This window comes from Pempheris klunzingeri, chromosome 19 (genome assembly GCF_042242105.1).
Source record: "Pempheris klunzingeri isolate RE-2024b chromosome 19, fPemKlu1.hap1, whole genome shotgun sequence".
In the NCBI taxonomy this organism is placed as follows: Eukaryota; Metazoa; Chordata; class Actinopteri; order Acropomatiformes; family Pempheridae; genus Pempheris; species Pempheris klunzingeri.
In genome coordinates this window covers 3,128,558-3,142,227 of record NC_092030.1, presented here as the reverse complement: position 1 = coordinate 3,142,227, position 13,670 = coordinate 3,128,558, and the positions used below count along the sequence as shown (strand labels likewise).

The 13,670-nt window shown below is 43.8% G+C and overlaps 1 protein-coding gene across 5 annotated transcripts in view; it reads left to right on the top strand.

Moving 5' to 3' along the window:
• Positions 1-13,670, top strand: part of palm2akap2 (PALM2 and AKAP2 fusion) — a 74,416-nt gene that overhangs the window by 35,324 nt on the left and 25,422 nt on the right. For 4 of the 5 annotated variants that reach the window (XM_070850129.1, XM_070850128.1, XM_070850127.1 and 1 more), the window contains exons 5-9: positions 431-545; positions 941-962; positions 1,819-1,944; positions 3,139-3,966; positions 10,747-10,832. In XM_070850129.1, the coding sequence (XP_070706230.1) occupies positions 431-545; positions 941-962; positions 1,819-1,944; positions 3,139-3,966; positions 10,747-10,832 (1,177 nt within the window). The remainder of the gene's footprint in view (positions 1-430; positions 546-940; positions 963-1,818; positions 1,945-3,138; positions 3,967-10,746; positions 10,833-13,670) is intronic. The other variant, XM_070850130.1, reaches the window with a different exon arrangement.

Genomic DNA, 13,670 nt, shown 5'->3' with positions numbered 1-13,670 from the left:
AAGAGATTTGTCCATCAGGCAAAGCTTTTGGCCAGAAGGCCGTACATCCCCCATCTCTGTCTGGTCATTCCATGTGTTTAGAACATCTGGATTATATCCAAATCAGAATGCACTTCAGAGTGCTGTTGTAAATGCACCCAGACGGCACTGGCTGCAATCTGAAGGCCAAAAAGCAGGTGGTCTGAGGCACATTTAACCAGATGTTATACTCTACAGTGCAGTGTAAATGCATCTCTTTCCCCTCTCATCTCTCTCAAACCACCTCCTAAAGAGGAAACATGTATGGATGTCATGCACTGTGGCACATCCAATACATCTGCATTTTTACTTGCTTTAAATGGCAACTGGTTTTCTGACTAGCTAACTGCAGGTGATTGTGTAAAAGCGATGTGGTAAAATAAAAATGTTCTCTATTTTTTTGTGTTCGCAGGCTGGAGTCTGAAATCGGTGCACTTGAGAGCGAAGAGTCTCAGATATCAGCCAAAGAGCAGGTTCTACGGGAACGTCTGAAAGAGACGGAGCGCTCAATAGAAGACCTGCAGAAGGTATAAAAACATGAACTGTCAAAAACCCTGTATGAGGCTGATGCTAATTTGATATAAATGAGATGAATTCAGTAGATTGTGGTTACAAACAGAGCTGCTGATCTTTCATTGCTGTAAAACAGAAGTCATTTTGCTGCAAAAGCTGAATGTTGACTGTGCAGCACTAAAGCAGCCTTATCACTGCTTTTCAATCGGAACTGGTTATTATTCAAGTATTGATAGGAATGAATGATGGTGCTTTAATGCTGTCAAGGAACACACTTCTGAAATATCATTTCATTATTTAAAGTATTCCATTCTCTGTTGATAGTTTTTATTATATAAAGCCTTCAATCATTATCATTTTTCAATTTGCTGCTATGACTCATATGGATTTTCTCCTGTCTGTCTTTCAGAGTCTAATGACCCAGGATGGAGGTATGAGCAATGACACACTCAGATAGACACACACACAAATACACACACACACCAAAACCACAACTCATTGGGATGGTGTCCTCCCCTGAGTTATTGTTGTTTCCTAGCTTTGGGGTGTGTGTGTGTGTGTGTGTGTGTGGATAATAGTCTCGCTGAGGCAGGAGAGATGCAGGCCAGAGCACGCTCCCGAACCCCCAAACACACACTCGCCCCTACCCACAGACGCACACATAGACATATATATACCTGCACACAAACACACTCACACATATACACAGAACCCGGATCAGCGAGACAATCGAAGCTCACACACACACAAGGCCATGACTCTGCAGCCTGCAGTCGCTGGTTTTATCCCTCACTATTCACCACCAAGCCCCATAAGCCCCTAAAGCTTTGTTCCTGTCATCACACACACACACACACACACACACACACACACACACACAAAGCAGTAACAAGTACACACATACACACACACACATACACACGCTTCTGCTGCATAAGCACTGAACCTCAGGGGTGCTAGAGTTGCCGTGGACACAGAAACAGAAATGAGCAGAGTTAGATGGTGTGTGTGTGTGTGTGTGTGTGTGTGTGCGTGTGTGTGTGCGTGTGTGTGTGCGTGTGTGTGTGTGGGAGGGCAGTCTTTCAGGGGTGTGGTTAATTTCTCTGCTGGGGGGCTGGGCTGTATGTGTGTATTGTTGTGTCAGGGTGTGGTTACACATCACTAAGGTTTGTGTGTGTGTGTTTGTGTGTATCGGCATGTGTTTGTGTGTGTTTGTGTGTCTCCCTCACGGCCTCCAACGTCCCTCTGACCATGTGTCATTTCCCCTCCTGTGCTCCTGCTCACTAGATGCCACCAGCTGCATGTCCGCCCCTCTCTCGGACTGCACGGAGCGCGATCCTGACCACGTCGTCCTGGCCACGCAGCCCCGGACTGGCCCACCTGCCGCTGGAGAGCACGCCATACCAAGACCTGGTAAGACAGAGGGAGGGGAGGAGGGTGAGGGAGGGGAGAGAAGAGAGAGGGAGGGAGGTTTTGGGCCGCAGCCAAGTTGGATTATAAGCGGGACAAACGTGCGCACATGGAGGGTGGACGGGCACAAATACGCACACGTTTGCACAAATTCACTTAAATCTCATATGACCAGTTACACATCCATGACTCCAGAGAAAAGTGCTGCCAACATAGTCATAAACTTTACAATATATAACAACAACAATAATAATAATAGTAATAATAACAATAATAATTAATTTAACCAGTGTGAGGACATGGATTTGAGGCATTAGATTAATGCTGCAATAACTTTTGACAACAATTAAAAAAAAAAGATTTATTAGCAAAATACAAAAAAGGTAGAATGATTAGTATTGGCGTCAGTGTTGTAATTAGTATTAGGTAGAGTAAAGGGGAGTCTCTTTTCAGCTCTTATGTTTGTTTCATTGTATTTAGTGCTGCTGACTTTGCAGAGGGGGAATAGCTCCACAAAACAAAAGCTCATCTTTTGGGACACTGATTAAGTTTGGCAGTTGTGCTTATAACCTATCTGCAGTAAGATAAAGCTTTTCCATCAAACGACAAGTGTAAGAGTAAAACTAAAGCTCAGGTAGGATTTTAACTTCTTTCATTCTTTTACTGAACATTTACTGTATATATAAATATATCTATATACTTTAATGTACTGTTTTTTATCACTATGTAAAGCATCCCTCGTCTAGGTTGTGAGGCCTGAAGGTCTTTAAAGAGGCAGTGAACACACAATAGTTGTGAATAGTAATGTCAGTAGTTGTCCTTAGTGACTTAATCCCACAAGATACCTGCAGTTGATTATAAATCATCTACAGTACACCTGCAGTCCTCAGGTTAGGCTCAGTGAGGGAAACTTAGGTATTTTTCTTGTTCACCCACCTGCGTCTGTGGAAAAGGATAAAGTTAAGGTCAAGTTTTATGTTTTACTAACTGCATAAGTGTTTGAATGAGAAAATCATATTGCAGATTTTTCAGAGAACACTGTGTCCCCATCCTCACGCTTTACTCCCTCCACCTTTTCCTCCCCACCTCCTCCACTGTTTCCTCCCCACCCCTTCACTTTTCCTTCAAACCCCACTCCCTTCTGCATCATCCCCGTCTCTCCTCCCATTCACTCCTCCACCCCTCCCTACCTAACAGCAATGTTTGCCATGGAGATCAACGTACAGCATGACCCACAGACCGGCGAGCAGCGCGTCCTGTCAGCCAACCGCGTGAGCCCGCTGGATGCGGCGTCGCGTGGCATCAAAGTCTACGACGACGGCAGGAAAGTGGTTTATGAGGTCACTTCCTCTGGGGGCGTGTCCACCACCGCCGTGGAGAATGGTTGGAGCTCTGCGCAGGTTGACCAGCTGATCCAGCGAGCTGCCAGGCCTGCCATACAAGGAGGGGATGGCAGCAGAGGTCATGTAACGGTGACCACAGCTGCCCCGCAGGCCTATGTCTCCCCAGCAGATGTTGATGATCTGTCGCCACCCTCCTGCGCCCCACCATCCATCCCTTCAAGCCCGCCAGCCCAAGTCACCCTCCAGAGGGAGACCCGGCTTGGCATGATGCCCCCTTCTGCTCCCATTACGACCCAGCCCACCCCCGCAGCCCATCCTGGCCCCGAGCTCACCTCCCCACCCCAAGCCAGCGTGGAGCACCCAGTCACCATGGTGTTCCTCGGCTACCAGGACGTTGAGGACACAAGCGAGAGCAGGCGGCTGCTCGGTTTTGACGGCGCCGTGAAGGCCGAGGTGGTTCTGATCGATGAAGACGACGAGAAATCGCTGAGGGAGAAGACGGTCACTGACCTGTCCATCATCGACGGCACAGCGGCTGACCTCGTGTCGGGACGGCCGGCCACGTCTGAGGCGGCCAGCACGGAACTGTCATCTGACGGCCGTGAGCCCGACAGCACCTCCTCACCCCCTGCGAATCCTGACGCCAACACGGCCCCCCCGCCCGGCCTCACCCCTGCCACAGGTACAGACAAGAGGAAACGCTGCAAGTGCTGCATCCTCATGTGACTGAATCTTCTCCCTCTTCCACCCTTTTATTATCACCCACAACACCCCTCTCTTATCCTCTGTCTCTGGATGGTTACTAACAGAAGCCCTGCCTTCCTCCTCCTCCTCCTCTGGACTCTGATCGGCTGGCACACACACACACACACACACACACATGCACACACACTCTTGTCTGACCTATGACTTTTTACTCAGTTATGGTATCACCTCTACATCTCTGCTCTTTCATTACCCTCTCTGTCGACATGGAATCTCTGCCCTGCTGCCTCCAGATGACACATTATATTTCATAAATTCAAATTAAGCAGGACTGAAGCTGTCGTCATGCTGCTGTATTAATTGTAAAAACAGGCATACGAGTGAAGAACATTTATGTTTGTCGAGCAGCTTAAACCAGGTTATATAAAACTACTCTACTCAGTAAGACTTTACGGACAATCAGTCACATCGCCATGCTGTCTAACCAAACAGTAGCCTGTGTCTGGCTCTAAGGACAATCAACCAGATCATCGCCTTTAATAAGCCAGTTTATAAAACATCCGAAAAGACGGACACAGTCTCAGTTATTTCTTTAAATTTCTCTATTCAGTCAACTCTGTCAAACCTTCTGCTCGACTGATTCCCTGCTGTTGTCTCCAGACATACACAGACACACATAAACAACCACACACCCAACCTACGAACTCAACAACCCCCCCACACCCCCCACCCCGTCCCTCTTCCTTGTACAGACTCTCTCCGACCAGGGCAGAGAGGAGGGTACTCGTTGCCTTGGTTTCTTTACGTGCCTCTTCATTCTTCCACATTGATAGTCCTAACAAACACTTAGAGATAATAATTAAAAGTTTCTATTAGATTTTTATTTCAGTTTGCTGTTGTTATCTGAATATTTGATTTCTTTTGTTTTGAAACTTAAAAGGCCATTGAATTGTTGGGACGCCTGTTTCCGTGGGAAACTGAGGTTTTTGACACTGTAGTTAATAGTAACAGGACTCTTTCTTTCTCTCCGTCATTTTTGTCCATTAACTCCAGCTATTCCACTGCTGAGGTCATTTCCTCCTATTCTAGTACTTCCTAACTCAGCAGCCAATAAGAAGCTGCGGAACACCTTTTGGCAGCCAGTAGGATCTATACAGCCAACTTTTTAACAGTCTGAAGGATATAGAGCACAGGAAGTTAACGGCAGCTTAATGAGTACACTCTGGCAGCAAAGGAACATGTATTCCACCTATGAAAACAAACATGGGTTTCCACTAACAGCCTGGGCACAAAGTTGTGAATAATTAATTTTAACAAGAACTAACTACTAAATTACAGCTGTGCTCAAATGAGCTTTTAGAGAAACATCATGTGCAATCCACGTTCATCTTTTTGTCCAATTAATTCATGATATTTCTGCAGAAGGTGACCAGAGATCCATTATTCGCTTTACAATTCAAAGAGACTGAAAACACTGCCAGCTCTCGCTGTAGTCACCAACCAGGCCCGTGTTTACAAGGGTGCTACAAATAATGTGGCCTGGATGTCATTATAATGTCATATATATTATGCTGTAGGTGATTTAAATGGCTGTATTTCAGAAAAGCTCTCAAAAGCGGTAATCAACCTCATTCAGCTGCATGGTAATGGATGCTCTGGAAAGATTTTGCTTCATTTCAAGTGTCTTTCATGTTTGGTGGAATAGAGAGGATGCTCAATAGGCCTGTGGTAAATTGATTTTTAGTTTTGAGTTAGTGACTACAGTTTGCCATTGTACACTGCAGAGAAATACCTGTTGTTATCAATAAAGTTATATGGGCCAGATATGTGAATGAAGACAATGTCTGCACATTCAGGATGGATGAAAAGGCTCCTCAGATCCAAGTTATGAGATTTGGGGGTGTTTTTGCAGCTCAGGTGTGTAGCAAGTGGACATGATGTCCTTGGTTTCACTCACATAAAAATTGTAAAAAAAAAAAAAAATGACAGTGACCTGAAGAGCCTCAACAACCTTATTTTCAGAGTGCAGTCATTTGTTTGACTGTTTTACTATTCCTGGCCATAGAGTAAAGAACATAACATCTTTCTCTGCACTGTGTACTAACTCTGATAAAAGTCAGAAAAAGAATGAAAGACAGAAGCAATATTCTTTGGCAACAAATAGTGTTATTTCCAGCATTGAAGTGTCTCTGGGTAAATCAGTTCTTTCCTTACATGGCTCTGTGCACAGCTTTTCAACCCCACTTCTAAACTGTCCTGTCGGTGCAGAACTGTAGGTCAGCCTTCAAACATACATGCTTTAGTGTGATTGGCCACTGCTGCTGTCAGTCAGTTCCAGCTGGCTGTGTGATTGGCCAGCACCAGACCCACTGGGGCCTGGTTTCCTGTGTAGATAAAGAATGTAAATATACTCTATATTCTATTTAGTGATGATTTTATTTTGCACATCTATATAGAGATCTAGAGATAATTATGGTACTAGACATTGTTTTGATGTCCTACGATGCCATATCACGACTGTATGAGTGCACAAACGCGAGCTTTGTATATTTTCATTCTCTAACTTCACTGCTTTGCTGTGTGTAATCTCACTATTAACCCCACACAACTCTTCCCCTCTTCTGACCACCACCACCTTCTCTGAACTCTGCTTCCATTGCCGGACGTGTTACGTTTGGCCTCAAAGGCATCTGAGAATGTTAAACATTGTGAAAAGGCTGGATAACCACACCACTGGATTTGCATGGTAGCCTGTTACTGACAAATAACATTACAGCTGACCGTAGCACACGCTTTTGAATCCCTCAAGTCACTCAAGTAAAGTGTAAAAAATCTACTCGACTTGATTTTTTCTATTAAATTTTTTTAATCAAAGCTAGTAAAGGTTGAAATTCATCTGCAAAATAACAATTTTAACAATGTTTAACCATCCATGTTTATTTTCTTTGTTTGAATTTACCGCAATGGGGAGCTGAGCAGTTTGACACAGTCCCTTAATGTCAATTATTTGCAGCAAACAGACTGCAAGGCTCGCGTAGGCTGGGGACAATTACTCAAGTCGTCCTGTTCAGTGTCCCACATTTGGCCAAAGCATATTTATTGCATGACTGTTTGGTTTTAAAGACTGAGGAGGCTATGCAGAGAAGTGTATTCTCAAACGTGTAGTGTTATTTCCCCAAGGTGTAATGCACGCACATGATGTGCAACAGAGCAAAGAAGCACTTACCACAAAGGAAATACAATCACAATCTCAAAAGTGTAAAAAGAAGAAGACGAGAGTAAGGCTGAGTTCAAGTTAATGCAGCCTGACCAATTCAGTTTGCCTGTGTGTGTGTGTGTGTGTGTGTGTGTGTGTGTGTGTGTGTGTGTGTGTGTGTGTGTGTGTGTGTGTGTGTGTGTGTGTGTGTGTGTGTGTGTGTGTGTGTGTGTGTGTGTGTGTGTGTGTGTGTGATGTAATGCAGACTTGTTGAGTTTACCAGCCCCACTGCCACGCCTGCAGTACTCCTCTGACTCTGTAGGGGTCTCTCTTTTTCTTGTCTGCCTGCCCTCACGGTTGTATGAACTATTAAATCAAAAAGGAGCCATTTTCTATTGTTCAAACTTCTCTCTCTCTCTCTATCTCTCTCTCCCCCCCTTCTCTGTCTCTCTTTCTGTCTCTCTATTGTTATGACAGCCCACTCTGTCACTCTCATTCTCTCTCTCTTGCTCTCTGATGTCTCTCTATCTTTGGTCAATAAAGCTGAGTTTCTCCAGTGCCCCCCTGCCGTCTCTTGCTTGTTGTTCTTTCCATCTGTCTCTAACATTCACTTTTTCATTGGCTGCTGACAAAGAGATCACAAGCTATCCTTAATGCACCCCTGTGATAATATCTACTGCCACTAACAACCACACACACACACACACACACATTTTACCCTTGAATGTCAGCAATATTTGGTCCAGAGTAACAGAAGCACCTTTGTTGAAAAGATGGGGGTCCAATTGACCATGAAAAATGTTTTCCTCCCTTAAAAGTTCATTAAGAATCACTGAATCAAATACTTAAAATCCACAGGATTAATGACAAATATGGTCATGTAAGGTAATCAATAACTGAGTAAGAAGACCAAGGCATTCATCCACAAACCACAAACACACAAACCGCACATCTTCTCTGTCACACAGTATGTTCTGTTAATAAGTACTAATAATAAGTAGAGTAATCTGTTTAAGTCAAACAAACAGACAAACTAAAGCCTGAGTCTTAGTGATCTAGAAATTAGTTTAAATAATTACAATAATTTGATTCACTGAGACCTTTATTCAGAGAATAAAGCAAGAAAAGCTTGAAAAACAGCTAAATAAAACATGAATGCAATGCAGAAATTTGGCTGACAGATATGTGAGGAAACATTCCTCATTAGTATTATTTTTATCACACGGTATCAGGTGAAATATGCTCACACAAGAGCACTAATGCAGTGCAGGTTTTTAATGAAATCCATCCTCTGCTCCATATTAGAATGAAAAATCGCCGTAATATTACTGCAACAGTCCTTTAGGGACTCATATTGTGTCTTTGGCTTCTAATGAGTTTACACACTGCAAAAACAATGGTAAGTTGGTAGAACACAAGGAAGGTAAGGAATATATTCTAAGTATTTAAAAAGATAGAAAAGAGAGGAAGGGGAAGGAAGCAGAGTAGGAGGGTGGGAAGGTAAAGAGCTAGATAGACATGTAGTTGAATCAGCCCTGCGGCGCCCCCCTGGTATCAATAGTAGGTAATGCAAGTAAACATGCAACAGCACACCAACACTCATGGCATGCTCAGTCATCAAACTATTCTGATACCACAGCAGTGAACAGAGATGACAAAAAAGGCTGGAAATACAGCCACCGCATTAAAGCACCAAATACATGTATGAGACTACCACTCACTGGAAAACACACTGCTACACACCCCATGCTATAGAGTGTAATAATACACCATGGACGTAGTTCAGGACATAAACCGTGTGTTCTGTTTAACCAGCACAGTACAGCACAGCACAGTACAGCACAGTACAGCACAGTACAGTACAGTACAGTACAGTAGAAATGCATGCATCAGTTGTACAATGTCATCTCTCCTGCGTCTGTGTCAGATTAGGGACCGGTTGTTACTATTCTTGTCCAAAAACCCATAATCTGAGAGGGTCGCAGCACAAACATGAGAACCATTTCTCCAGAGGACACAATACAAGGTGATCAATGATTGTATGAGCAATGTCATGACAACCAGCATCTGAAAACAGGACAAGCATTTAAACCACACACACATACACACACACTCATATGGGTGTGTTTTCCACGATAATAAGCACTAATTGGTTTATCTTAAGACAATGGTGTCATCAACAGAAACCAGATAATTAGTACACACCCTCTGACTCACACACACACATTAAAAAATGATGGTACACGTGTCAGCGGTGGAAAACATGTATCACCAGAAGCATCGTGATTTGGACTGCTCCGGGCCACACTGATGCAATTAAATGAAAGTGTAACAATCAGAATCAGAGCAGAAAACAAAAATACCTTTGTGGCCTTGTAACATGATTTGTGGTTCCTAAAAGTCCTAAAATCAAGTAGAAGACGTCTTTTTGAGACTGTAAATGAACATTCAATCGAAAAGTCAGCTCAGTGATCTTGGATTAAAACTTACTGTGCAACAAGAGAGCCAATTCTCATGTTCCTGGTGTGTGTAGATTTAATACACTACTACCACTGACAATGCTACTAATACTGCTGCTACCATTACTGCAAATGCTACTACTACTACTACTACTACTACTACTACTATTACTACTACTACTTCTACCATTGCTAATAATGTCACCCCTATTCCTACTTCCAGTTCAGTATTCAGATCCTTTAAAAGTAGCGATAAGATAATGTAGAAATATTACTTAAAGATAGAAATTATAAGATTAGAAAACACATGTATTATGCAGCCTGGCATTGGAAATGTAGTAGAGTTGTACTGTACAAGGTTGGGTAAAATGAAATTATTATTATTATTACAAAGTAAAGTACAAGCAACTTAAAATACTGTAAATTTAAGCACAGTATTTGAGTAACTTTCCACCACTACAACCACACATGCTCAGCACTGTGACAGCTACAACTACAACAGCTGCAGTAGTCGTAGAAGTGACAGTAATAGCACAGTAGTAGTGGGGTAGTGGAGTGAGTGTGAGGATGATAAGATATAAAAGATATAAAATCAGATCAACTCGACTCCTCAAGGTGGGACTGGGTCACTGATGCAGCAAAACAACAGAGCCAAGGTGAAAATACAGCTAGGGAAGTGCAGCGCAGCCCTTTCTTACTTATACTCATCTAGGTCAAGTGATTGTGATCAATCCACCACAAAAGCACGTGTGCAGTTTGTGCAAATAATTAGCTGTTAATATTATCATATTTACAGGTCATAGGGTTAGGGTTAGTCACACGTGGAGGGCAGATGGATTTTCACTTCATTTGCAGTTTTACATTTTTCATCCTGTTGGGGCTTATGAAACTCCCTTCAAATGAGCCAAATTGGGTATTTTTTCATAATAAAAATCAATATTTTGGAGGAACCACGTTAAAACAGGGAAGGCTGGTATACACTGGAATATGCACAGGCAACCTACAGGTGCATATCATTTATGTCTTCTGACATGGATGGTGTCAGAAGACGACGATCAACGAAGATGACAATGGTAATAACTCAAATTGTGTTTCATCGCAGGCTTCGGCCAAACACCAGGGGTTACCATGACAACAGAAAATGGGTATCAAGCTCCAAGTCCGACCAGACATCCTCATACTGCCATGGTGAGTAGTCTGTATCCGTGTGTGTGTGTGTGTGTGTGTGTGTTTTTATGTATATCTAAGGGTGCCATTACTTTAATCCATTCATGATGTGGGACTATGTGTTCATCTTTTCTGAGGGATTACAGGCACTAAGCAGCAATATCCATTATCTGTTTTTTGAGATGGTCTGTCTGTGTGTGTGTGTGTGTGTGGTCTGGTCTGGTCTGAAAAGGGGTTGCTGGCAAATGTTCTTGCACCTCAATAGAAAGTAGATATGACGCACAAATCATAGGAAGAACAAGAATACCACAGTGCTAACATAGGACAGTTAGTTCCTCTCAATTGGAAACATCTATGCGACACAAACTCTTGATATTGTACATTAATAGATGAAGTTCATCCAGACATGACGAGCGTAGTGCTCCATCGTGTCAGACAGTATAATGCCCCACAACAGTAACAAGAAATCAAGTAAATGCAACTAACATGTCTATCATATCTGAGGGTGGGATTTTTATCAGAAGTTCAAAGATAACCATTGGGTTGTGTTCGTCTGGACGTCAGGCTCCTGCACAGCGTGCTGTATGTCCGTCCACATAGACTGTTTGTGCTGAATTTAACATCTGCTATGTGGGGTGGGGGAGCGTGTTTGAAATACCATTCAGTCACATTGTCTCCTTTGTGCAGATGTACAGTTGTTCTGCAGTGTGCTGAGACGCCCCGTCCTCTGTCTCTATAATACCATTAAGTCCACACTGGTAGTGGCCGCACTCAGTAAATGTAATATGACCTTACTGTATAGTTTGTGGCATTTGCATCCGTGGTTACATCACTAAAATGTTTCTAAAAGGAACTAATAATAAGTCTGTGGCACTAAATTGTACATTTATAGTTGCTTACTGTACATTTGTCTACTATCTATTTTATACAGTACTGTAATATTCCTACAGGGAGTTATATCCAGTGATGCAGTGTGGGGAGTGTCAAGTGTATAGTGTTATTCCCTTATAGTATGTTTTGTTATATTGATGGCACACAATAGCGAAGCTATTTTATAATATTTGTATTTTTTAATTCATTTACTTACTTATTCATTTATATGATTGTTATTTTATTTCATAATAAGGGTTGGCGTCCCGGACCTTCTCCTCTTCTCAGTGCTGGAATAAATCCTCAAGTAAAAGTAGAAATAATACAATATTTAAAAATAAAACTCCAAAAGTGTGCATTATGAGCAGAATGTACTTACGTATTCAAAACTCTAAGTAGGCCTCCTCATTATGCAGAATTGCCCATTTATTGCTATTAATATGCACAGTCATATCCTGACCTTGGACCCTGAGTATGAGCCCACTTCCCAGGATGCAGGTGTCTTGGTCTCCAAACTCCACACCTCAGTTCTGTACCACAGATTTCTGTTATCAATATGAAATCTCAAGCTGAGGCCGAAATCACCTGAAAGACATGACCAGGGTTATTTTCTCAGACTTTGGAGAGTTCCTCCAGAGACACAGAGGATTGTACATGTGCTTCCACAGGCCTTATATATATATCTAAATCTACTGGAGCAGCATGGAGAGGCAGAAATATGAATAAGGCATTATTATAATACAGCTACCTTAAATTCTACTTATGTGCAGCACCTGAGTGGATGTAGGCCGCCTGTTCTGGCGTGTTCTCAGTTTGTTTGCGTTTCTCTGAAAACGCCACCTGAGCACATTTAGGTGAGGGAGGGGGCCGCGGAGGCTCCACTGGCCGCGGGGACCAGAGAGGTGGGGGCACGGGAGGGGAGGGCCGCAGTCAGGTTGCTTTGCAGCTGAATAAATGAATGAAAGAGGCAGGACGGCGGAAACCCGATCCGCGCGGCTCGGCCTCATTGTGCTTGGCTGGAGCGCGCACCGGCGGCTCGCTCTCTGATTGTCTCTGGAACGGGACAGAAAACACTCCCGGGACCTCGCGAGCCCTGCATTATTCAGCGCGCGTGCCTCGAGAAGAGAGAGAGAGGGAGGGAGAGAGAGAGAGGAGGGGGGAAGAAGAGGAGGGGAGGAGGAGGGAAGCGCCGCTTGGAAAAGCTGGCGCGTAAAAAGGAGCTCAATGTCATCCCAGTCGGAGGCTGCCGGACACCGTTATCACCGCTGCTGAGGGCGCCAGCATCTCCTGTACCGTCCCGCCGGCCGGTGGTGCAGCAGCTGCGGCCACGTTTCTGTTTTCTAGGTGAACATTAAGGAAGACAGGGCAGAGAGAAGAGGGAGAAGTAAGTAGCAGCCTGCAGGTCGGATACGCCTCCGCCGTTAAAAACTAATCCCTGTTATTAGCCGGTAATTAGTCGGTCTTAAGGAGCTCCGGGGGATCAGCTGCTTTGCTGCTCATCTTCCTCCACACAGGTAGAGTGAATCTGAACTAACGCGTGACTCAAAACACAGAGACAGAAATGCGTTTTACCTTGAGTTTATGATAACTGGAATGTGTGAATGGGTGGTCCATTTTTGTATTCTGTTGCCAGTTAGTTCGCAATGTGTGTGTGTGTGTGTCTGTGTGTGTGTGTGTGTGTGTGTGTGTGCAGGTTAATAGAAACCTGTAATTACACTGATTGGCTTTAAAGTGGGGAGGACACAGGATACTGCGCCCTCCGCTCCTGGTGGAGAGCCATCCAAAGGAGGTCAGTGGACCAGACTGCGCGCTGCAGCAATGTAGTCTCTATTTCTCCCTCAGTCTCTTTGTGCTCCTCCTCCTCCTCTGCATCACTTTAACCTAGATATAGAAATGACCTTAACCTGCTTTTCATCAGCCACATGCTGAATGACTTGGCAGAGGCAGGCAGGCAGGCAGACTTGTTGGTGCTGTTACTTGTTATGTCCC